The sequence below is a fragment of the Adiantum capillus-veneris genome, chromosome 3 (assembly GCF_014529385.1).
Source record: "Adiantum capillus-veneris isolate H3 chromosome 3, ASM1452938v2, whole genome shotgun sequence".
Taxonomy (NCBI): Eukaryota; Viridiplantae; Streptophyta; class Polypodiopsida; order Polypodiales; family Pteridaceae; genus Adiantum; species Adiantum capillus-veneris.
Window position 1 is genome coordinate 168,093,529 of NC_140933.1, and position 24,983 is coordinate 168,118,511.

The following is a 24,983-nucleotide window of genomic DNA, read 5'->3' on the forward strand; positions in this document are numbered from 1 at the left end:
TACCAGCATGTTGTATCTCCTTGCATGGCTAACTGTCAAGAGGACTCAAGTGCTGTGCGAGCATATCTGTCTCTAGGAAGTTCCCATGTACGGTTTATGAAGGAGACTGATCTGGTGAGCTCCTCCACCACTAGTGGGGGGGCCGCTAGCTCTGCTCGGATAATGGCCCGTGGTACTAATGCCTTGGCTCTAATGAGCCGCGAGATCATAGAGACGAGAGGTTTCTCCATGTTCCCCCATCCATCTATGCGCCCCGGCCTCCCGTGGTGATCCAATGAAGGTCCCTATGTCTCAACTCCATAAAGCAATGCTGAAGCCACCAAAGTGTCAAAGAGCTAGAGCTTCGTCCGGGGCTCCTGAAACTGAACCTGCGAACACATCTACTCTAATCTACCCAATGCTGCGTGGGCTCTAGTCAGTCTGGTCTCTGCTGCTCTTCTGTGTGAGAATGCAGGTCCGCTAAAAACCACTCCAAGGTAAGTGTAAGCATCTGTGTACTCCATAGTCTCTTGGCCATATGTGAATGTAGGTGTTGACCTCCTGATCCACTATGGGGTGGTATTAAACACCATAACCTTGGTTTTACCAAGGTTGACAGACAAACCGCTTTCGTGGGCAAACCTATGCAAAGCATCCAATTGACGTTGCATTCCCTCTAGAGATTCGGAGATCAACACTATGTCATCAGCATATAACAAAAGTGGAATCCATGTCCCTGCCAACTGTGCACCTCTATCACCATCGCTCTCAATGTAGTCAGAAACCTCATCCACATACATACCGAAAAGAGTAGGAGAGAGCGGGCAGCCCTGCTTCACCCGAATAGTGGAGTGAACCGGTGTAGAAAGTCCTTCAGGGGTGCGTACATGCCCTACTACTGATCTGTACAATGCCATGATCCCCCAAATGAGCTCTGTGGGTACTCCCATTTCTTGTAATCTGCGCATCAATCTAGCTCTGGGTATTGTGTCAAAAGCTTTGCGGAAGTCCACAAAGCTACAATAGATCCGTCTCCCATGAGATCTGCCCTCCTCGATGATGGCCCTGAGTGTCAAGATATGGTCAAGAGTAGAGAAGCCTCTCCTGAACCCTGCCTGCCCAGCTGCACGCCTTCCTTCCCTCTCTGCCCATCTACTCAGCTGTTGCTCAAGAATGGATGCATACAACCGTGCCAGTGTGTGTCCAATCATGATAGTGCGTTAGCTCCCAGGCTCCATGGGGTCTCTTGACTTGAAGATAGGTATGATCGTAGATAGGCTCCAAGTGTCCGGTAGGCCCTCACACATGGCACGGTTAAACATAACTGCTATAAGCTCTGCTAGTAGGTCTTTGGCATGCATGAAATGCTCAGCGACTAAGCCATCATGATCATATGCTCTCCCCGTCCTCATCCTGTCAATAGCTTTCTTCACCATCTCAACGGTGAAAAAAGCACATGTGTGTGGGCATGGATCGAGGGGGGTTGGGAAGGGGCGGCTGTCCAGGTACTGTGTACAAAGATGATGCGTACTGACCCCAGGTCTCCGTGGAGGAAATAGCGGGGGGGGGGGGGGGGGGGGGGGGGGGGGGGGGGGTTAACAAACTGCTGACGTGTCAAAGCCTAAAGAATGGGAAACCCTAACCCTAAAACCTGCAAACCCTAACCCTAAAACTGCAAAAATCCTAACCCTAACCCTAAGGGCAGCGTGGCAGATTTCCGAAAATTGCGCTGGCATGATGATGTGGCAGGCTGTACGGATTTCCGCGTTTTGTGCTGGTTGATGACGTGGTAGGCTGTACGGATTTCTGTGATTTATGCTGGTAGCTTTTTAGCTTTGCTTTTGGACCAGAAGCTTTTAAGTTTAAAGGCTTTTTACTGTAATTGCTTTTCAGGCCAAGGGCCTTCAAATATGAGGCTAGGGCTCATTCTCTGGCATGCTTCAGTACGAAAGTGCAGAGTTTGGAGTACCGGCTTGTACTGTGTTGATGCAATATAAAGAAATACCGAAAGGGGCGCCAAGGTTTGGGGTCAATACTCTCTGGGGTGGAATTCCGCCACTCCGTGTCGGGTGTCGTCTCTCTCTCTCTCTCTCTCAGTTCAGTTGTTATTGAAGTGTTAAAAGCTTGTTCAGTCTGTTCTTTTCTATTGGCACGTGGTGCTCGTGTTGTGACAGTGGTATCAGAGCACCAGGCGTGTGCTTTTTTGAAAGCATACAGGTCCTACAAAAGAGCAGACAGAGCCATATTGGAATTTATTTGAGTTATCTTTGCCCTCCAACCCGGACCTATCAGCCACTCTCACCCTTACTTCATCGTGCATCGGGCGCGCTCCCGTCTTCACCGCAATGTCTTAGAGGGCATAAGCTAATTAAGAACCCAATACTTGGAATTCATGGATTCAAAAGAATATTTGCAGTTCCTGCTCAACGAACTCCAGGACATTCTTTCACGGCATCCTCAGCAGAATCTTCCGATGCTGCAAAGTTTTCAACAATTTTTGAACTACATGTTACCCCCTCTGATGCCCTAGGTGGTACCTCCTCCTCCGGCACCAGAAAGTACGAGAGCTTCTAACCGACAACCTTCTCAGCCGTCTGTTCCAATCGGGGGAGTCTTCAAGAATATGGTGTAGCCATCTGACCCTGATCCAGTGCAACCGCCTTTGCCACCGCCATTGCCCCCACCTCCACCACCACCGCCACCAGGGTACAATGGTTGGAGCCCATATGGATACCCTTATTATCCATACCCGGGATATGCGCCTAACCAACCCAAAGATTTCAAGGATGGTGGCACGACAGTCAAATTTTTCACTTTTTCCGGGGTGAAAGATCGCAAGAAAGCATTGGAGTTCGTACAGCAATCGGACAACATCTATGCTTTGGGGAACTATACAGAAGAATCCAAGACTTCTCGAGCAGCGGGATTTCTTAAAGACAATGTAATGCAATGGTGGAGTTCAATCGCGACACAACAACATGCTCCAAGGACCTGGCAAGCTTTCAAGACAGTTTTTGCATGTAGTTACATGACTTCGATGTTTGAAGTCCGGATTTTGGTAGAGTGGGGCAACTTGAAAATGCTTGCCATCGAAACCATGGACGAATATAACCAAAGGTTTCTCGACGTGTACCTTCCGGTGTCCTTTTTTAGATCTGTTCCCTTGGAGGCCCAGTGTGAGCGATACACCATTGGACTACCATCACCATTGCAAGAATACTGTCTATCCAAGCAAGTCTCTACCATGCAAGAACTTATGGACCATGCCGCGGTCGGCTACAAACTGATGAAGGGAAAGCTAGAGTTTACCACAGAAGAATCTCCGGCCGCTAACCACAACTCTCGGCAACAACGAACAAATTCTCGAGAGTCTCGTGAAAGTCAACCACAAAAGCCTTGTTTGACACCTCAACAACGAGGCACCTTACTACAAGAAGGCCGATGTTTTGGTTGCTTTCAAACAGGACATAACTATTTTGGTTGTCCCCAACGCACTGACAGACTTGCGGAGCTGACTCCCACGTTGACGGTCGATAGAAACCCAGGACCATCTCTAGCCAAACGAGCTAAACCGGCCATTGGATTAGTACCTGACATCTATGGCATACGCCTTGAAAGTATAAATGAATTGTGTCGAGCATATGGCAAAGTCAACGGTTTGAAAGCCCTAATTTTCTTTGACCCAGGAGCTGTAGAGAACTTTATCCATCCACAATTCTTGAAGCAGATGGACTTTGATTATGATGCAGAGGGTGGAGAAATTGAAGCTGAGCTAGCCTCAGGGCAAACTCAAAAAGTGGTACCACTCAGTGGTGCTCTTCCAGTGACTATCCAAGATTATCATGGAAAAGCCGATTTCCGCATTATGAAGTTGGGCAATTGTGACGTTCTATTAGGCATGCCTTGGCATGACAAGAATGATGCGACTCTCCAAGTTCGGAACTGAATCATCACCGTGATGCAAAAGGGCAAGCCAGTCGTCCTCAAAGTTCGGTTGTTCGAACAAAACCCTAAATGAACTCTCTAGTTGTTCTATAGTTAGATACTTTTGAACTTTGTTTGAGAAAGTATTGTTTGAAGCTTTGTTTGAAATTTGTTTGAAATGGATGGTATCTATTTTGAACCTGTCTTGGTGCCGATTTGAATTGTTTGACTCTGGTTTGATACTGGTTTCAATGATTGGTGATTTTACTCCCAGGTGGAGAAGTGAGAAATGATGTTTGAGAATGCTTGTTGATACTCATGGCTTGGCCCGGACCCTTGTGGTTATTTACGGGGGGAGTATTGTTGTTGTTACTCATCGCCCGGACCTGGATGGTTATGCGGGAGGAGTATTAAGAAGTCTGAGTAGTGGTTACTCTCAGCACCTCCAAACGACGCAGGCTGCGGTCTGGGGGGCGTTTGGTTGTAAAAGGCCTCTATATCTCATGGCTTGGACCTTGTTAGGTTATGCGGGAGGAGTGATGAGGGAGTCGTTGAACAGCTCATGGTCCGGACGTGGATGGTTATTTGCGGGGGGAGTGTTCATCGGCGGCTTTATGTTTCTATGTTTTGTAACATGCATATGTGAGCATTTGTGTTGCATTGTGATGTGCCAACCATTGAATATTCCTAATTGGATGAGATTGCCTGGGTATGTAATTTTAGTGCATCAAGACACCCGTGGAAGATCGGTACGGTCTGGGTGTGATGGCTAATTTTACTATGCCAGAATATCAAGAGTTCCGATCTGGAGAAAGGAGAAGCTAACTCCTTTATCAAAACAGCCGAAAGGAGAAGCTAACTCATTGATCAAAAGAGCAGAAAGGAGAAGCTAACTCCTTAATAAAAAGAGCAAATTGATTGTCCCTCGGAATGTCCCTCGGAATGACCCTCGGAAATTTTTGAGCTAACTTGAGTTTTTTTTCAGATATGCTGTAATCGCGGACGATTACTCTCTTTCAAGAAAGAGAGATGTAACAAACTGCTGACGTGTCAAACCCTAAAGAATGGGAAACCCTAACCCTAAAACCTGCAAACCCTAATTTTGGAAACCCTAACCCTAAAACTGCAAAAATCCTAACCCTTACCCTAAGGGCAGCGTGGCAGATTTCCGTGTTTTGCACTGGCATGATGATGTGGCAGGCTCTACGGATTTCCGCGTTTTGCGCTGGCCGATGACGTGGCAGGTTGTACGGATTTCCGTGATTTACGCTGGCAGCTTTTTAGCTTTGCTTTTGGACCAGAAGCTTTTAAGTTTAAAGGCTTTTTACTGTAACTGCTTTTCAGGCCAGGGGCCTTTAAATATGAGGCTAGGGCTCATTCTCTGGCATGCTTCAGTACCAAAGTGCAGAGTTTGGAGTACCGGCTTGTACTGTGTTGATGCAATATAAAGAAATACCGAAAGGGGCGCCAAGGTTTGGGGCCAATTCTCTCTGGGGTGGAATTCCGCCACTTCGTGTCGCATGTCGTCTCTCTCTCTCTCTCTCTCTCTCTCTCTCTCTCTCTCAGTTCAATTGTTATTGAAGTGTTAAAAGCTTGTTCAGTCTGTTCTTTTCTATTGGCACGTGGTGCCCGTGTTGTGACAGGGGGACTGCTCATGAAAGAGCCGCCACGCCTCACGCGAGTCCTGACTCAAGAATAGCTGGTACAGATCCTGCTCGAGTCGAGCCAAAAAAGCCCTCTTCTTCCGCCTCCCAGGCGTCGGAAGTCAATTTGTGACTGTTTGTGAGTGACGTCCCCCAAAAGCATCTCCCTCTGAAGTCTGGCTCTAGTCTGGCGGCACTCCTCATCGTACCAGCTGTTCTGAGGCATGCCCTGATCGGCGTCTCTGCTCAGGCTTGGTGTGTGGGTATGCCTCTGCTGCTGCATCATGTAATGTCTGTGTCAGTATAGTAGTTAGTTCCTCTAGAGAGAGACAGGGGGGCTGTTTTTGCTGTGGCTGTGGGTAGGCTTTTGAATCTTTGGAATGGAGAAGGAAATAACTTTGTGAGGAAAATTAGGTTTTTAAACTTCGGATTTTTGGTGAGTACGTACATTTTAGGAGTTTCAAAGGGGCTTAGTGGAGAGATTGTAGGGAAGTTCACTTTTGACAAGCTTGAAAAGATTCTCGTATAATGTAAATCGGTTGTGATTTTTGCAGTGATGTCTGAAGATATGGTAAAGGATGGGTACAAAGACATTGTCAACATTGACATCTCGCCAATAGTCATAGAAGCTATGCAAAAGAAATATCACTCTATGCCCCAGTTGCAATGTATCCATCGTGCTGTATTCAATGTTATTAAAGTGCCTCTACCGAGGTTGTGATTGTGCAGAATTACTGCTGTGTTTATGCTATCCTTTATATGCTTGAACGGATTTATCCTTAATCAAGATATACAAGATATGACGATGGATGTCTTGGATATGTCTTCCTTAGATGACTGCTCTTTTGATGCTGTAATTGACAAAGGTGGGCCATTTCATAGAGGGCTTAAGTTCATTCTTAAAGCTGAAGATTAGATTTATGGATTGAGTTTTAGTAGTTGTTATCTGCAGGTACACTTGATTCAATAATGGTATGGGACCCTATCCCGTGCTTCTGCATTTTCTAGTTAAATGCCTTGCTTAACAGATTTTAGTAAGTGTTAGATGAATTAATTATTGGTTCAGTCACAGGTAAGTAATACTCAAATACATTTTGCAGTGTGGAATTGGTGCGCCATGTAATGCAGAGATTATGCTCGCGGAGATCAGCAGGTTTTGTTCTTTGAAGTTCTCTTCCTGGCAGTGCCTGCTCAAAGAAGCAAGCCTCTTCTGTATAGTTCTTACCAAGCTTTGTACATAGATGCAAGAGAAAAGTTCTGTACAACAAGAATACAGTTTTTAGACGATTTCATGATTGAAGGTGGGCACTCTTTTTTGTTGGGCTGCAGGGTTTTGAAGCCAGGTGGTGTTTACATGCTGGTACTTCTTGTGCTTCTCAATAATAAGTCTTTTGTGGAACGTGTACTCTAGGTTTGTAATTGGTTTCAAAATGCAGATAACATATGGGGATCCCCGATTGCGAATGCCACATCTTAATAGAAACGTTTTTGGCTGGAGCATCAATCTCTTTATCATACGTAAGTTCTCTAATCACGCATTCAATCATATGATGTAACTCTTTGTCCCTGGTATTGTGATCGAAGAGTAGCATGTTGTTTTTTTTACAGTTAGCTTGTATACTTCTTTCACTCTTTTCGAATGGAATTCTTTCATGGGTTTTCATTTGCCAAATATTTGCGGCATTTTCTTGCTGCTCTTCTATAGCTCTCGAGGAAAGACTATGGCTCTGACCCTCTTTGCATCGTTATCCTGAAATTTTGCTACAACACATTTGCTAGCAATTTTTGCAGCTCTTCATCAGAAATATGTGCTTGCTCATGGGAAATCAATTATATAGGTTCATAGGGTTCAGCATCCCAAACTCTTGGACTAAAGACTTGCATCGAGGCAACTTAAAAGTTCGAGCCAAAAGTTATGAGTGGAGAGTCTTCAAAATTTGCCGTGAACTTAGTGACTGAAAATCGCTTTTTGCGTCGATGACCATAACTTGACCATGAACACAAAACTAGACATAACTAATGCAATCTTCATTCAAACTTGACCAAATTCACCAATAAGCTTAGGATAACATTGTCCACAAGTGCAAGGGTCTGCAAGTCAAACCGGAGAAAAGGTACATGAATCATGATCCAACAATTTTCACCAATTTGTCTTTGATGATATAAGCTGGTTTCTTTTGATAAATGGGTTCTAGGGGTACCACTTGTGTGTGATTTAAATCATTGGTTGGAAATTTAAACTCTTTCTTGCAATTTTCAGAGCCTTGGATGAATCATTTAATCTGGCTAGGGTTTTGGCTTTTGAACTTTGGAGAGAGAGTCGAAATTGCATGGGATCACACTCTAGAGTAGATCTATACATTTAATTTGTGATTTGGGGGTGGTACATGGATCGTGATCCAACGATTTTGGGCGTTTGGGTTGAGACTCAAGCACTTTTTTCTAACAGCTATCTCAAGCCTATTGAAGAAATTAGATGCAAATTTGAACTTGGAAAACAAGAGTTAGTCCCATTTTTGTGTTTCTAAGCATACTTTTGCAACTTTTGCACTAACTTTGTTTAGTGGTCTTCCTTTGACCATAATTGGACCACTTTTCACTTTCCTCTAATGGGCTTTCTAGTCTCCACTGTGTAGATGTGTTATAGAGCTTGTTCCATCCCAATTTGAAGCTTGTCATTTGGACTTCTGAATTCCTTGACATATGTGGCAAAAAGTTAGTGGTGTTTCCACACAACTTTTAACATTATAAGTGTTAGTAAGGGATTTTCTCATGGTTTGATAGCTCTCAAAGCTAGTTGTACACTGTTTGGACCAACCGTTATTTTCCGCTGAGTGCCAGCCAGGTACATGAATTGCGGTCCATGTTTTTTGGCCAAATCATACCAAACTTGTACTATACATTTCTTGGGCCTTGGAGATTATAGTGATATCAAGTTTGGGCAGCTAGGACCATGGGTGCCCCAAATTCTTGGTGTTCCCCGAGTATTTTTGAGCTTCGTTATCTTTAGGTGGCTTTTTTCTGGGTCAAATATTCTCTACTAGCTATTGGTACCCTTCTGTTTAGATTTTTCTTTTCTACATGGATTTATGTTCTTGCAAGTTTTGAAAGTCTGATTATTGCAGTTTGTAGGTGCTATGGATAGTTTCCTTTTGATTCCATGTGAGCCTGATTTGGGCAAGCCTGATTCTATGTAAGCCTGTCATGCATGGAATTCCCCTGGTGGTTAGTGTGATCTGTCCCATTATGGATTTGGGTCCTACTCCTTGTGTATGTGCATTTTGATCATTTGAAAGCATTAAGCATCGTATTAGGAGTATACCTGCCCGATCTTGTGGGTATTGGTGGCCCAGTTGATCCCTAGCAAGCAGGAGAACATCAACTCTCTCAAGGCACAAAAGATCTCTCTCCCCTCCCCCCTTCCCCCTGAATGTATCATTACCTTTTACCTGGAAGTCATTCCGTGCTTTCCACAACATCGACTGTCTTTCTCCATCTACATTACCTGTGGCTCAGATGGTTCGTGATTACGACGGCCGATGGCTGTATACTATCATTTTGATCATTCATGCCAAATTTGGCTGAGCCCAAAGTCTTCCAAGTTTTGCCATACTGGGTATTCTTCAAGTGCATGATTTGTAGATCTTGTGTTTGCTTTGAGATTTTGATTTTGACATTTTTGGTGATAATTATTAATTTTCAACATTTATTTATTATTATTATGCAAGAAATTAGAAAATTAACCCAAAATTTATTATTCTTGGCCCAAAAATTGGCCAAAAAATTTTCTCGCTTCCTAACTACTCTACTTGACAGAAATTAAGCCTTATCAACCCACTATTATGCAAAAACAAGCGAAAAAGCAACAAAAGGTTAAAGAAAAACACGCTTTGTACACTTTGATTTCATGGTTTGATGGTGTCCCCCCCCCCCCCCCCCCCCCCCCCCCCCCCCCCGTCCTATTGGGAGTCCTCCTGGATGACAATGTGTTAGGGGTAGGGTGTGTGCATGGGTGATAAGGCTTGTGTAAGGAGGCCCTATTATGTGAACGAAGTCTATGCACGGAGTAACATGATGCAGTGCAAGATGTGGGTCTCGAGCGATGCGCTTAAGGCTGCTCGTTGGCAAGGCTTTGTTGTTATGTGGTACCTGTTTAGAGAGAAATTGTTACAAGTGTGTAGCACGTTATTTGATGGTGAATGCATTGGGAAATTCAGTGAGGTTTAACTTTCCAGATTTATGTGACTCTTCGAGCTTGTGGTGGTGTTTGTTGTTTATGCAACCAAACCCATTGTTTCATGTGAGGTGGTGCTTTCAATGGTTCTTGTGATGGTGGTTGTTTGGGTTGCCAAATCCATCGAGTTGTTTGAGGTTGTTTGAACTTGGAATGGCAGTGGGTGATTACAATTCCTGGTTGTTCAAGTTGGATTACAATGTTGACTTTGATAAGATGTAGTTGACTTTGATAAGTTGGATTACAGTGTTGACTTTGATAAAGAGGATGTTGTCTGGAGCTCCTGTATTTTGTGTTTGTGTACCCAAATTGTGGTAGAGGCTGATTGAAGCATGTTCTTGGGAAACCAAATTTGTCATGGTCTTTTGTATACTAGAGGTGGTTGGGGTTGCTTGAAGCGTTTTGACTTGGAATACTAGCCATTCATAGTCCGTTGTCACCAAGGGAACTTCATGTGTTTGACCATTGGCAATAAATTGTAGGGAATCCATAGACCATATTGGTGTAGCCTTGTAGGTGCACATCCAAGGTACGCCAAGAACAATTGCGTCATCAATTTCTTTGTTTTTGTGTTGTTGCTTCTACCCATCTCATAAGATAATTAGTTGCTATAATGATGTATTGGACATGCCTTTGGTATGTTGATGGAGTTATAGGTCCTACAAAATCTATTCCCCACTTGGCAAAAACTCTTGCTCCCATCATTGGTTTCAATGGCATCTCATCCCTCTTAATTGGTATTTTGGTTCGTTGGCATTCATCCCATTGTTTGACATAGGCTTCCACATCTACGTGTAGCATAAGCCACCAAAGCCTACCACCACTGGCATTGTTTTGGCTATAGTTTTAGTAGAGAAATGACCTCCTCTCGTCCAAAGTGTGCTTATGTAAGGATAGGTATACCTTCTGTGGGCGTATCCGTCTCTCCCTCGTCTGTAGAGACGAGTTGAGACGATTGCAAACTTTGGAGCTTCTGTCGTAATTTGCTGACTCCAAGCAATGTTGAGTTTCTAGGTACTTAACTATACATTTGCCCCACTTAGGTGCTACGATGTCTCGAAACATGGGTACTGACTTTGGTATCTTCGTCGCACGACAGGTTTCACACATATACTCGTGAACGGTTTTATATATATGGGGTCAGTATAATCCTAGTCTCATCAAGAGTTGATTCAGTTTCATTGTGACATTTTATGCCTTGGACATGGGCTTGCTTTATATAGGTTTTTATTCTCCTAGTTCAGTGCATGAGTGCAAGATTTGGTCGGTTCCATGTTTATAGAGACGTCCTACTAATAGAAAGAGAGATCTGCTTGTCTCAATCTCTTGAGGATAGTCCTCCTTAAGTTTGTTGCCCTGAGCTAAAACAAGAATTAGGCGCTTGCTCCATTTTGGCACCATTTTGATGTTCAATAGATATGAGTCAGGTAGGTCATTATCTATGCCTTCAGGTGCTTCTCCATGAAAATCCTTGGTAGATGGCCAGCTCCCTGATGGGTGACGCCCTTCTTGACTACAACAATGAAGCCAAACTCTAGTAGTATAATAGACCATCGAGCAATATGTCCCATATTGCAAGGTTTATTCACTAAATATAGTAGAGCCTAGTGATCTATGAAAAATGCGAAATGATTAGCTAGTAAGTAATGCCAAAATTTCTTCACTACATAAATAATTCCCAATCCTTCTCTCTGTGGTGGTATAGTTTTCCTCTACGCTGTTCAGTTGTCAATTGGCATAGCACATGGGAAAGTCCATGATACCCTTGCATGGTTGAGCCAATATACATCCAATAACATAAGTTGATGCATCAATATGTACATGAAAAATCTTGGGCTTTCAAGATTGGAGTGGAAATGAGGTAATTCTTTAACTTCCGAAAAGTTGCTTCACAATCCTTAGCCCAATCGAAATTACTAATCAACCGGAGGAATATTGCAATAATTGTGTATGTGTGGATGAATCATCGATAATATCCATAGTGGCTCATGAAGGCTTGTACCTCTTGTCATGGTTGGCTTAGGCACATTTACTATTGCTTGTATCTTTTTGAGATCAATAGATACGTCGTTTTTGGACACAATGTGTCCAAGGATTTTGCCTTGTTGCACCATGAAAACACATTTCTTTGGGTTTAGGAAAATCCTATAGCTCTTGCACTTGTGAAATACTTTTCTCAAGTGTTCAATGTGGTCCTCTCGCAACAGTGAGTAAAGACATACATCATCCATGTAGATTACCAAAAATATTTGTATATACTCTTGAAAAGCATGGCTCATCAACAATTGAAAGGTGGTTGGCGTATTTTTCAGGCCAAAAGGCATGACTTGATGGGCATATATACCCTTTTCTGTGGCAGAAACCATCTTATGTTGGTCTCAAGGTTTAATAGCCAATTGGTTATAATGTGAAAATCCATTAAGAAAGCTATAAGCTTCTTTGCCTGTCACTCTCTCTAATACATGATTTGTAATAGGTGGGAATAATTATCCGTGATTGTGGTAGCATCAATCTATTTGAGGTTTACACACGCTTTGAGTTTTCCATTCTTCTTGGGCACTACAATATAGGTGACATCTAGTCCGTGTGCTCGATTTCATAGATGAACTCTACTACTTTTAGCTTGTCTATCTTCTCCTTGATTTTGTGTGTAAATGTTTTGTTATAAGTTTAAGGACGTTGTGTGCTTGGGTTAGTATCGTTCTTAAGAGGGATAGCGGGTTGACAAATGTCGGGGTCTACTCCCTTAAAATCTTTGTAAGACCAGGCAAACACGTCCCAATACTCTTTGAGCATTGCAATCCGGATCTTTTCTTCCTCCGGGTTAGGTAAGTTGCAATGTATGTAGGTCTAAGTTCTTCCCCCGGTTCTGCTAGGTCAATTGCAGTGTATGAAGCTTTGAGTTCTTTCCCCAGTTCTGCTAGGTCTACTCTCTTGGCTAGAGATGACTAAACTCCAACAATCTCGGCTAAAAATAGCAGGTTTCATGCGCAACCGTAAACAATTTATCTAAAGTGCTTGCCAAGTGGATAAATGAGTTTTAGCTTGTAATTTGAGCCATGGGGATTTTTCCACAAATTTAGGGATTTTTCCTAGCTCGTTTGGGCTTTTTATGGGCAAAAAGTGCATTTTTGGGTAAAAATTGGTCAAAGATGATCATAAAATGCTAAAAACTAGCCCAAAAATGCCAAATAATGGCTCAAAATGCCACATCACTCACGGTGGTGTGATTATTAAGAAGCGAGGAGCTGGTTTGAAGAAGAATATCAACTCATTAAGCCTATGTGTGAAGGGATACAGAGGCTGCTTTTGGTGTGCTAGTGTAGTCCCGCACTGTTTCTACCCTGTATTCGAGTGTGTGGGTGATTCAATTAGGGTTTCCTCTCTTCAAAAAGGTGTGTGGGCTTGTCTATGGAAGTGTTGAAGCTTCCATGAAATGGTCTCGACGAAGAATCGAAGGAGGTAGAAAGTGTTTTTGAAAGGGCAAGAGGCATTGTACCTGTGCAATTGGGAGTTAGGCTACACCAAATCATCACACACATAAGAGTTTTGAGTTGATCTTGCTTCCTTTTTAAAGTGCAGCTTTCATGGTTGGAGTTTGGTTCATTTAAGTGTGTCTTTTGCTTTGAATCTTCCGCAATTCGCTTGATTTTGTTAGGAACCCTCACAGTCAGAGGCCCAACGCTTTCCTAGCCGCACTGCGCACTTCTTCACACAAATTTGGTGAATCAGACGCGAAGTAAGCTAGGGTTAGGGCTCAAAAGCTTCATTGAAGGTTTCAACACAAAGCTTTAAAGCTATGGAGCAGTAAGAGCAACAGGGGTGCCGTTTGATCCAGTCACAATGCAAATGTTTCAAGCCTTTGCTTTGTTTATGCAGCACCAACAAGCTGTTAAAAGAAGGAAACTATTTTCAACCAAAGCCCTTCAATTAGTGGTGAAGAAGATGAACCAATTTGATGGTAAAGATGTAACAAAGTATCTTTGTAGGTATGTGAAGGAGATGGAGCTACATCGAGTGCTTGAAGCAAAGCTGGTACACAATTTTAAGCTGATTGTGGTTCCTGAGATCAGAGAGCATGTAAGGGGAATTAAAAATGAACATGGGGGAACTTGGGAAGCATTCAAATTAGCCTTGAAGGAAAGGTATTTCATGGAGTACTCTGAAAGGGTGACAAAGAGAACATTTTTAGAGTGGGTAGTTCTGCCAAAAGAGGGACTTCTACCTACCGAACTTCTAAGGGAATTTGAACGGCGCTATGATCAAGTGTCAAGACTAAAAAGGCTATCCTAAATTTAGAAAAGACGGAGCTCTTTTTGCAAGCTGTCGAGATTCAAGAGAAGTTGGAGTTACTACTTGAGAAGGATGCTGAACAAGGCTTAAAGACTGATTGGAATGAGGTTGAAGATGCAGTTTTACTTCTAGCTAACGACGACAAAGAGACAAGATGATAATCAACCCAACTCAAGCCCCAAGCGTTCCTGAGAGTCCCATAAAGGCTATTATTGTGGGTTCCAAAGAGTGACAAATTTATATTAGATGATATTGTTAAAGGAATGTAAGAGCTACAGTTAAAGCTTACAAGGTTAGAAGAAAAGGAGCAACCGTCGGGTCAATCTATAGGCAAAGCCCTCCAAACAAAGAAGGCTTTGTAGATAGATGCATATGGTGTGATAGTACTGACCATGCAAAGAGGGATTGTGAAAGCTTTAAAGATGCTTTAATGAAGGAGCTTGTTTTCTTTAAAGATGGCAAGATTCACTTAAGTGAAAGTGGTAAGCCCTTGGGGACAAACTTTGGCAAAGGAGGGATGAAAAAGCTAGTTGAGGACATGGCTACTAGCCATAGCCATGCTGTAATTGAACGGGGCATGTAACAGGTTTGGACACTCCCAAGCGTGAAATCAATAGCAACACACGAACAAAAACTTCAAAATCACTGAACTTTAGAGAGAGAGAGAGAGAGAGAGAGAGAGAGAGAGAGAGAGAGAGAGAGAGAGAGAGAGAGAGAGAGAGAGAGAGAGAGAGAGAGAGAGAGGACACGGCCCAGCGGAGTTCCGTGCCTAGAGGTATAAGTCCCAAAGTTTGGCGCCCCTTTCGGTAGTTTTTTATTATTAATCATTGCAAAGTACAACTCCCAAGGGACCTCTGCTCTTAGACTCTGCGTCCAGATGCTCTGCAGAGTGAGGCCCAAGGGCTCTTATAAACTTACAAGGGATGCCCCAAATACAGAGCCCCAAAAGCAATAAACTCAAAAGCAAATTGTCCCAAAAACATCTAGTCTCAAAATCTACCATAAAAAGCAGTCATCACAAATTACGAAATTCCGTATAGCCTGCCACGTCATCAACTGTCAACGCATAACGCAAAAATCCATATTGTTTGCCACGATAGATTGTCAACGCAAATCTAGGCCTGTTCGTACAGCCTGCTTCCGCGTTAGCTTTCCTCTATCCCGTATTGCCACGTCATCGTTTTGTGATAGGGCACCATGTGCCAATGAAAAAGAATAGACAGAATAACTTTAAGCACTTCAAATAACAACTGAACCGAAAGAGATGCAGACACACGAGACGGGGTTGGCGGAGTTCCACCTCGAGAGATCATTGGCCCCAAACCCTGGCACCCCTTTTGTTATTTCTTTATATTGCTTGAACTCAGTACAACAGCTTGAGGCTCTTGCTCTGCTTCCGCTCTTGCGAGAATGCCTGAGAAGAGGCCCTCAGGTGATATTTAAAGCCCCTTGGCCTCTCAAAAGCAATTACATGAAAAGCTACAACCCCCAAAAGCATCTGGCCCAAAGGTTGGCGTTGAAATCAGCTAGCGAAAATTGCGGAAATCCGTACGGGTGCCACGTCAGCAGCCATCGCAGAACACGGAATTCCGTACAGCATGTCAGCGCAATTTATGGAGCATCCGTACAACTGCCGCCACATCATCAGTTTGGTATGCAGAGATTGAGTGTGTGTGTGTGTCTGTGGTTGTGCTTTATTTTAATGCCCCTAGGCACTTGGGCCCCATCGGACAGGGTCCCGTAAGTTGGTGAGAACTCTTCTTTAAAAATAGGCCACTTGGCAAGGCTTGCAAGTTGGTAAAACTTCTTCTGCTGCTTCTAGGGTTTAGGCCCCTCTATCGGGATCTGTAAGTTGGTTCCGTTCTTTAGTGGCTTGACACGTAAGCAGTTTATGACATCCCCCCTTCTTGAAAGAAAGTAATCGTCCACGATTACAACATATCTGCAAAACAACTCAAGTTAGCTCAAAAATTTCCGAGGGACATTCGGAGGGACAATCAATTTTCTCGGTCCAAACTGGAGCTCTTGATATCTTGGGTCGTTGACTTCCTAGAATTCCAGATCGGAGCTCTTGATATTCTAGCATAGCAAATCATCCATCACACCTAGACCGTGCTTATCTCTAACGGGTGTCTCGATGCACTAAAATCACATACCCAGACAATCTCATCCAATTAGGAATATATTTAGTGCTTGGTACATCACAATGCAACACAAATTCTCATATGCATGTTAAAAAACACAACGAACAGTGCCGCTAAGCACTCCCTCGAGATAGACGGTTTGCAGTGAAGCTACTCAACAACTACCTCGTCACTCCCCGGCAAATAACCTAAAAGGTCGGGCTGTAACAGACTTGGACACTCCAAGTCAAGAATCAACCACGACAGCACCAAATGACCACTTCAAAACAATTCACAGATCACAATAGATTTGCACTGGCCCGCCGTGCCTAGAAATATTGGCCCCAAAGACTGGCGCCCCTTTCGGTATTTCTTTTTGTATCAATCAATCATCAAAGTACAAGAGAGCGGTTAGGGTTTCACTCTCAGACTCTACGTCCAGATGCTCTGAGAAGTGAGGCCCTCACCACTAATTTAAAGGTTACAAGGGATGCCCAAAAGCAGAGCACCAAAAGCTTTTAAAATAAAAAGCATCAATTCTCTCTCTCTCTCTCTCTCTCTCTGTCTCTCTTAGAGAGTCTTTTAATTCGTGTCGCTCATCATTGTCCATTTTTTTTTTTTTTAGCCTCTGCGATATCCGGAAATTAGGGTTTTTGGCAAAAATTAGGCTTTGCAGGAATTTTAGGGGTTTTTGGCAGAAATTAGGGTTTCTGTTGTCCGCCACGTCATCACTTTGTGACATACCCCCCTCTTGAAAGTATTGTAATCGACCGCGATTACGCCTGCAAAACCGACAAAAGCCATAAACTGTCTTAGCAGACACTGATTGTTAGTACCTACGTACTAGGAACACACATCTAGCACATGTACAAAATCGACAGTCACATCACACGACATCACAGGACACCACAAGACATCACAGGACATCACATGACATTCAACATTCATTCGGATCTTAGACCATGATTTATCGGCAATGTAGCTAGCAATCACATCTAGGTCCAATCGGGACCTTATCGATGTCCGATTGACTAACCCCTATTGCAACCATGTCTATTCGAGATCAATCAGACCAAAATGCTGCTGTCATTTCAGCTATCAGTTCCTGCACTCACAAGAAGTCAAGAACAAATCAGTATCATTATCAGGAATTCCATTTCATAAAGTCATCCAGCAGAATACTGTCAGCTCTCAGTATCCCTGAAGCTCAAAGAGACATCAGTGACTTTAGTATCAAAATCAAGGCATCTGTTGACAAAGGAGTGGAGTGACTCCCCTCTTGTGCATCCCACTGCACCAGATCTTCGGCCAAGCTAAATTCTGGGTTCCGTTTGGAGTAGACTATGCTAAATCAAAACATCGAGGTAAAGTCTCACAATCTGAGGAGTATCTGCTAGGTCCTCCTCCTCCATCCACTTCGCATCAAATGCAGGAAAGTTCTTGAACTAAACCAAGAACCGCCTTCGGACTTTACCTTTCTTCGTATCATTATGTGCCAAAATCTGTTCAGGAACAAGGATCTCCTCGTTTTCTTTCACTTCGGGTTGCTCATCAGGCTCCCCATCATCAGGCACATCACCCTTAACAGGTTTCAAGAGACTCACATGCAATGCATTGTGAATCCTCCAAGTATCTGGCAGTTTCAATCGAAAGGAGACATCATTTATCTTGTCAGTGATCTGGAAAGGTCCGTAGTATCGCATACCAAGCTTTGGAAAAAGCCTCTCCTTTCCCTTTTTCTTTCGTAGGCGTGCCTTCTCAAAAGTAAGAGCACCCAATCATCCTCCTTCAATTTCAAGTCGCGACGATGGCGATCCGCTACCTTTTTCTGTCGTTCTTGAGACTTCTGCAAAGTCTCGCGAATATTCATCCGCTTCCAATATCTAATCTTTCGTGCTCAGGAAGGATGGAACCTTCGCAGCACTTTCAACAATCTCACATGGCGTCTTCCCCGTCGAAGAGTGTATCGTGTTACTGTAGGCAAATTCCACCAAAGATAGGTTCTTTTCCCATTGAGTCTTCTGATCCGAGATACAAGACTTCAATAAATCTAAAATCACTGAATTGGCAATCTCAAATTGCCCGTCAGTCTGCAAGTGGAACGATGATGAGAACTGCAACTGCGTGCCAATGTTCTCCCAAATTGCCTTCCAAAACAAACTCATAAATCTGGGGTCTCTGTCGGAGACAATCGTCTCAGACGTGCCATGTAATCGGAAATCATCGTGATCATTCTGTGTTCTCGGGAGATCAAAAATGAAATCCATTACAATACTTTCCCAAGGGTGGTTGGGTATGGGTAAAGGCTGTAACAATCCCTGTGCCTTATGCCTATCAAACTTGACCTTCTGGCATACCAAGCAACTGCGCACAAACTCTTCCACATCCTTTTTGAGTCTCGGCCCAAAGAATTATCTCTCTACCCCCTTCATGGTGGTAGCAATGCCGCGGTGACCCGTAAAAGGTGGACAATGGCATTCAGTTATAACCTTTTCTCTCAACAGCTGTGTAACGCACAACATAGTCCTTTTTCATCAAGTAGCCTTCCCGAAGGGAGTATCCAGCTACTGTCTCCCCATCCCGTAGCCGTGTGAAAAAATATCTGCAAAATTTGTATCTGTGGCATACTGATCGACCATATCCTCGAAGCTCCTATGATGTATCGCGGAAACAGCCAGAACCAACGGTTTCCGAGACAAAGCATCTGCCACCACATTCTTCTGTCCCTGCACATGGACAATCTGGAAGTGGAACTGTGACAAGATGTTCGCCCACCGCATCTGCTTTTCCGAAAGCTGCTTCTGTGACAAGAAGTAGCGCAAACTCTGATGGTCTGTAAAGACAGTAAAATCCGCTCCGAGTAGGTAATGCCGCCATTGAGTAATAGCATGGATAACCGCCAAAAGATCTTTCTCATAGATCTGTGCTGTCATCTCCGGCCTAGAGAACAAACGGCTCTCGTAAGCTATGACATGGCCTTCTTGCATCAAGACCGCACCCAGACTACGACCACAAGCATCACAATATACTTCAAATGACTTCTGCAAGTCCGGCAAAGTCAAAATAGGTCCCGTAGTCAATTTCTCTTTCAATGTCCCAAAGGCAGTCACCTCTGTTGGTCCCCACGAAAAAAAAGTACTCCTTTCTGTGTCAAGGTATGCAAAGAGGAAGCAACCTCTGTAAACTTTCGTATGAACCGCCTGTAGTACGAACACAGTCCCAAGAAGCTTCTAACTTCATGGACATTCCTCAAATCGGGCCAATCACGGATAGTCTCTATCTTGGCCGGGTCCATTTGCACTCCTGCTCTGCTGACACAATGTGTCCCAAAAAGTGTATCTCTGGTAGGAAAAATTCACTTTTCTTTGCATTAATCACTAACGTGTGATCTCGTAATGCCTGAAAGACTTGAAGCAGATGATCTCTGTGTTCTGCCTCATTCTTGGAGAAAACAATGATGTCGTCAAAGAAAGTGCCAACAAATAGCCTGTACTCTCGAAAAATCCTGTCCATCATCCGGTTAAATGTCGCAGGATCATTGGTTAAGCCAAAAGGCATCACCAAAAACTCAAATAACCCAAAAGTCGTCCGAAAAGCTGTCTTGTAGACATCTCCTGGCGCTATCCTGATCTGATGATATCCACTTTTCAGGTCAATCCTGCTAGAGCACGAGGATCCCTGTAACCTGTCGAGTATATCATCGATCCTAGGAATCGGAAATCTGTTCTTGATGGTGATTTCTTGAGCGCTCTATAATCGATGCACATTCTCCAAGATCCGTCTTTCTTCAAAACCAACAACATTGGAGAGCAATATGGTGAAGTACTAGGCTGGACAAGACCCTTTTCCAAGAGGTCTTTCACTGGGTTCATAATCTTTTCATTCTGTACTCGGCTCACACGATAAGGTGGCCGATTCGGTGGTGTGCTTCCAGGTATCAGATCAATGGTTTGATCTTCAGGCCCTCTGAAAAGCAATCGGCATGAGTGTGGAGAAAAAAAATCTTGGCGTTCTTTTGATCGGGTCAAAACATATTCAACCTTTATCCAGCGTTCAGTTCTCTCCCAAAAGAATGAGTAAGAAACTGAAGTTCATCAAGTACAATCTCTAAGCCCTTCATTTATCAAAGTCGCTTTCTCGGCCCGATAGTCAACCACGGCGTAGTTCTTGTGGTACCAAGGGATCCTGAGTAGAACGTCACTCGCGTGCCCTGAACACCCCTGTCATTGCAAACAAAGTTTGCCAATGCTCGATGTAATGGCAATATCCCATCCGGGTGCCAGTCGAACTACCTCTGCCTGTGGCGTCAGTCTGTCGGGCGTAATTCCAAATCCAGCCGCCAATTCCAAGTGAAAAGAAGTTGGCCTTGGCTCCTTCAAAAGAGCTTCTTGATCCTTCACTTTGCCCCAAAAGCGGCAAAGTTTGTACTTTCATTCATTAGATTCGATGCAGGTCCCACGCCATGTGGTACCAGTTCTGCTTTTCTATCTGCCTTTTCTGCCACATTCCTCAGCCGCTCTCGAACCCTCAGACCTGTCATCGTCTTTATCATTTTGTTCTTTCTGTGCCTTATTAGGGCACTTCGTGGAGATATGTCCCGGTTCCCCGCATCCAAAGCACTTCCCCTCTCTGATGAAGTGAGCTCTCTCCTCAGGAGTAAGCTTGGGTCGTGCATCATTTTTCTCTGGGTTGCTCTTTTTCTTTGTACTTTCATTCCCAGAAGTCTGTTCGGCTCATTGTGTCATGGCCTCATCTGTGGGGTAGGTCAGACTGCCAGAGTGAATGGCAAAGCCCCGCTTCGCATGACTCATCAACTCCTGAATAGAAGCTGACTTCTGTTCCAAGCAGTGATCTCGGATCTCTGTAGGTAGACCCAAGGTAAACCGCTCAATCTGTTCTCTGAACGAGATCTTCTTGAATGAAGAGGCGGGTAGAAAAGAGCTCCAGAATCTTTCACAGTAAGTATTTACTGTATCGCTCTTGGTCATTCGAAGATGGTTCCAAGCAGCTCATATATCTCGTTCAAACTCTTGCGTCAACCAAGAAGAAATAAAAAGCCTCTTAAATTTCAGCCATGTAACTGGCACAGTCTTGCTTAATAGAAGCGTGGATCACCAAGTGCGAGCATTCCCCTTAAAATAAGAGGCAGCTCTCCGAATCTTGGAGTGCTCTGAATAGCGTCCTCCCGCGAAAGAGATGTCAAACTGCTGTATAAAAGACAAAGCCTTCGAAGCATCTGAGTATCCTGAGAAAGTATCAAACTTGATCGAGTGGCCACCTTCCTTAAACTCTTGGACTTTCTTGCTTTTATCTTCGAGAAAGTCATACTGGTTGGCTTTGTAAAAATTCTTCTTGTTCGCATAAAAGTTTCCCTCATCGGAATCTGAGTTGTCTGTAGACGAGTCCTCAGTAGAACTGTCATTCTCTGGGCGAGATTTTGCCTTCTTCTTGCCCTTTCCGAAGCTTTGTTTCTTGCTTCGCTTTTTACCTTTTCCGTCTTCTTCGCTCGAATCTGAAGAGCTAGAAGAACTGTCAGAAGAAGAAGAAGAAGAAGAAGAAGAAGAAGAAGAAGAAGAACTGGGTACTCCTTCAAATCGAACACGCTTCTTCTGTTTCTTTGCCTTGTCAAATGTCGATCGACGACCCAAATATCCCGGGAAGTCAATGCCTTTCTTCTAATTTTTGCTATGCTTTTTGCCTTTCTTTTGCACATCGAAAAGCTGAGCAATCCGTGCATCAACCACGTTCTCTAGTTCCTTCTTCGTATATTTCTTGGAGGCAGAAGGTTTCGTGTTGTGGTTCTTTGCCACTCCATCTGTACCTCTTCCAAAGAGGTCTGGTTCATATATTTTGCCATCTTCGGGTCCTTGGCAAAATTGAGCATCATCTTTGTTGCATCGCCAATCAATTGACGACGCTCCATCTCTCTTTGCTCCGCTTGAGTAGGCCGAGGCGGGCCATACTCTCTGTCTGAATCTTCGTTGTGATCCTAGCCCGCATCTCCAGATGCAGAGGGAGTCGACTGATCATTGCCTAAAGCCATAGGTGCCGCGGAAAAAAAATTCGGGGATCGGATTTCCCGTAGAAGAGAAATTGGCCGTGCTCTGATACCACTGTAACAGACTTGGACACTCCAAGTCAAGAATCAATCGTGACAGCACCAAATAACCACTTCAAAACAATTCACAGATCACAATAGATTTGCACTGGCCCGGCAGAGTTCCGTGCCTAGAGATATTGGCCCCAAAGACTGGCGCCCCTTTCGGTATTTCTTTTTGTATTAATCAATCATCAAAGTACAAGAGAGCGGTTAGGGTTTCACTCTCAGACTTTGCGTCCAGATGCTCTGAGAAGTGAGGCCCTCACCACTAATTTAAAGGTTACAAGGGATGCCCAAAAGCAGAGCCCCAAAAGCTTTTAAAATAAAAAGCATCAATTCTCTCTCTCTTAGAGAGTCTTTTCTTTTTTTTTTATATAAAAAAAGCAAAATTCGCATCGCTCATCATTTTCCAAAATTTTTTTTTTCAACCTCCGCGATATCTGGAAATTAGGGTTTTTGGCAGAAATTAGGGTTTGCAGGAATTTTAGGGTTTCTGCTGTCCGCCACGTCATCATTTTGTGACACGGGCCATGAGCTCAGAGGATTGATACAGCCAAACGCTCCCAAGATCGCGGCCTGCGTCGATTGGAGGTTTCAAGCATACGACCAAACGCTCCCTTGACATTTCGTCTTACGTCGTTTGGAGGTTTTCTAGCGTACAATGAAACGCTCGCCAGGCATCCCGTCTGCGTCATTCCAAGGTTCAGACAATACCAAAACAACATTTCTCACTACTGCACCCGAGACTAAATCACCAAGCATTGAAACCAGTATTCAAACCAGAGTCAACTATTCAAATCGGCACCAAGACATGTTTAAAATAGATACCATCCATTTCCAACAAATTCAAATAGTACTTTCTCAAATAGAGTTCAAAAGTATTTAAAACAACTAGATAATTCATTCAAATTTTTGTTCGGACAGTCGAACTTTGAGGACGATTGGCTTGTCCTTCTGCATCACGGTAATGGTTTGGTTCCGGATCCGGAGAGTTGCATCATTTTTGTCGAGCATGCCCAAGAGAACGTCGCAATTGCCCAACTTCATAATGTGGAAATCGGCTTTTCCATGATATCCTGTTAGACTTACACCACTCTGCTGCTTCACAGGTCTAGGGCATACTTGTACGGCTAGTATGTCTCTGGGCTGACCACCCATAGTCTAGGTTGCTCCTGGTCTGGTCGCCCGAGTTTGTGGCCGGCCACCCACTTTGTCCGGGCGCCCTCATATATTTCCATATATCATATTTCTGTTGGGTCGTGGGGATTTTTATCAGGCCTTGCCCTACCTGCCCTTGGGCACCTATTTATAGGGGCAGGGGGGTACCCACTTCCATCATTTGATAGGTTGTACTGACTATCTTCTGCTCATGGTAGTCATGGGGGCTGATCGCCCTCCCTTTACCATCTCTCTCTCTCTCTCTCTCTCTCTCTCTCTCTCTCTCTCTCTCTCACGCTTCCGCTCACGTGCACTCTCACATGGTATCAGCAGCTTCAGGCTCTCCATGGGACTAGCGCTTCACCATCAGCACGAGGTTTTCCTCCCAAGGGATCAGATCAGCCAGCGCTTCTGCAGATCTGCCAGCGTTTTGCAAAATCCAGGCAAGCGATGGAATTTGGAGAGTTATCATCGCGGACGACCTTCTCCACCTGTGTTTTTTGCTCCCACACTTGGCGATCACCTTCTGGCAGCCAGCGCTGGCCCTTTTGGGCATTTTCATCGCGGAAAACCCCTCCCTCAACTTGCGTTTTTGGCCAGATTTGCGTTTTTGGGCAAATTCACACTCATTCAGCAGCGGGGGGGGGCAGCGCTAGACTTGGTCCACCTGGATCTTGCCACCACCACACCAGCTTGGCATTCGGTGCCTTGCCGGCCCGTATCCTCTTCATTTCCAGCCATATACACCTGCTGTTTTTCTCTGTTTTCAGCCCACTTGGGGTTGTGACATTGATTCCCCGCCCTCCCTACACCCTCCACTCCGCTCCGGACCTTGCCGGGAGCGTACGAGCACACTGAAAATCTCTGGAAAGCAGCGTTTTCATCACCTCGCAATTGCGTTTTTGGGTGGACAGCAGCCTCTTGGTTTGTGTTTTTCACAAAGGATGAAGTTACCTCCTACTAGGACACCATCCGACGGTGGTCCGTGCGGTCTTTCAATGACTGCTATAGTACACGATATCATTGACATCCGCTTGATCATCTACGGGCGTACGATCCTTGGGAGATCCATTCATCATTCGGCGGTTGCACACTCCAGAGGGGGTGGTGACTTGTGGTTTGCTATGGACACACCTATGCACTCATCAAAGGAGTTCACACGAGATATGGCCATGCTCATGGCATATGGGATTCTGAAATTCCCAGAGAAGACACCACCATCTTGGGTGGACAGACACTTACCACTTGACCTCGACACGTCAGGTCACCTGCTTATACAGGAGCATCTACATGGACTTAGGGAGAGGATCTCAGATCTCTTCTTGGACAGGTTCATTGCTTGGATCTACAAACTGGAGCGGGACTTCAGTGCTTTGGACTCTCTTGGAGAGTTTACTTGCGAGATGCGGGAAATTAGGCATCGTTACGCGACTCTTCCGGAGTCACCCGTAGCTTGGCTTGGATGGTAGTGCAGTTGCTCTTCTACACTCCTGATCATTTGGATTGCTACCTTCAGAGTTGCTTACACT

At 44.3% G+C, this 24,983-nt stretch overlaps 1 protein-coding gene across 2 annotated transcripts in view; it reads left to right on the top strand.

The window, feature by feature from the left end:
* Positions 1 to 24,983, top strand: part of LOC147462152 (uncharacterized) — a 72,337-nt gene that overhangs the window by 42,859 nt on the left and 4,495 nt on the right. Inside the window, exons 3-8 of one of the 2 annotated variants that reach the window (XM_086509567.1) lie at positions 6,101 to 6,214; positions 6,344 to 6,412; positions 6,499 to 6,518; positions 6,647 to 6,758; positions 6,848 to 6,906; positions 6,983 to 7,064. In XM_086509567.1, coding sequence (XP_086365693.1) covers positions 6,101 to 6,214; positions 6,344 to 6,412; positions 6,499 to 6,518; positions 6,647 to 6,758; positions 6,848 to 6,906; positions 6,983 to 7,064 — 456 coding nt within the window. The remainder of the gene's footprint in view (positions 1 to 6,100; positions 6,215 to 6,343; positions 6,413 to 6,498; positions 6,519 to 6,646; positions 6,759 to 6,847; positions 6,907 to 6,982; positions 7,065 to 24,983) is intronic. The other variant, XM_086509568.1, reaches the window with a different exon arrangement.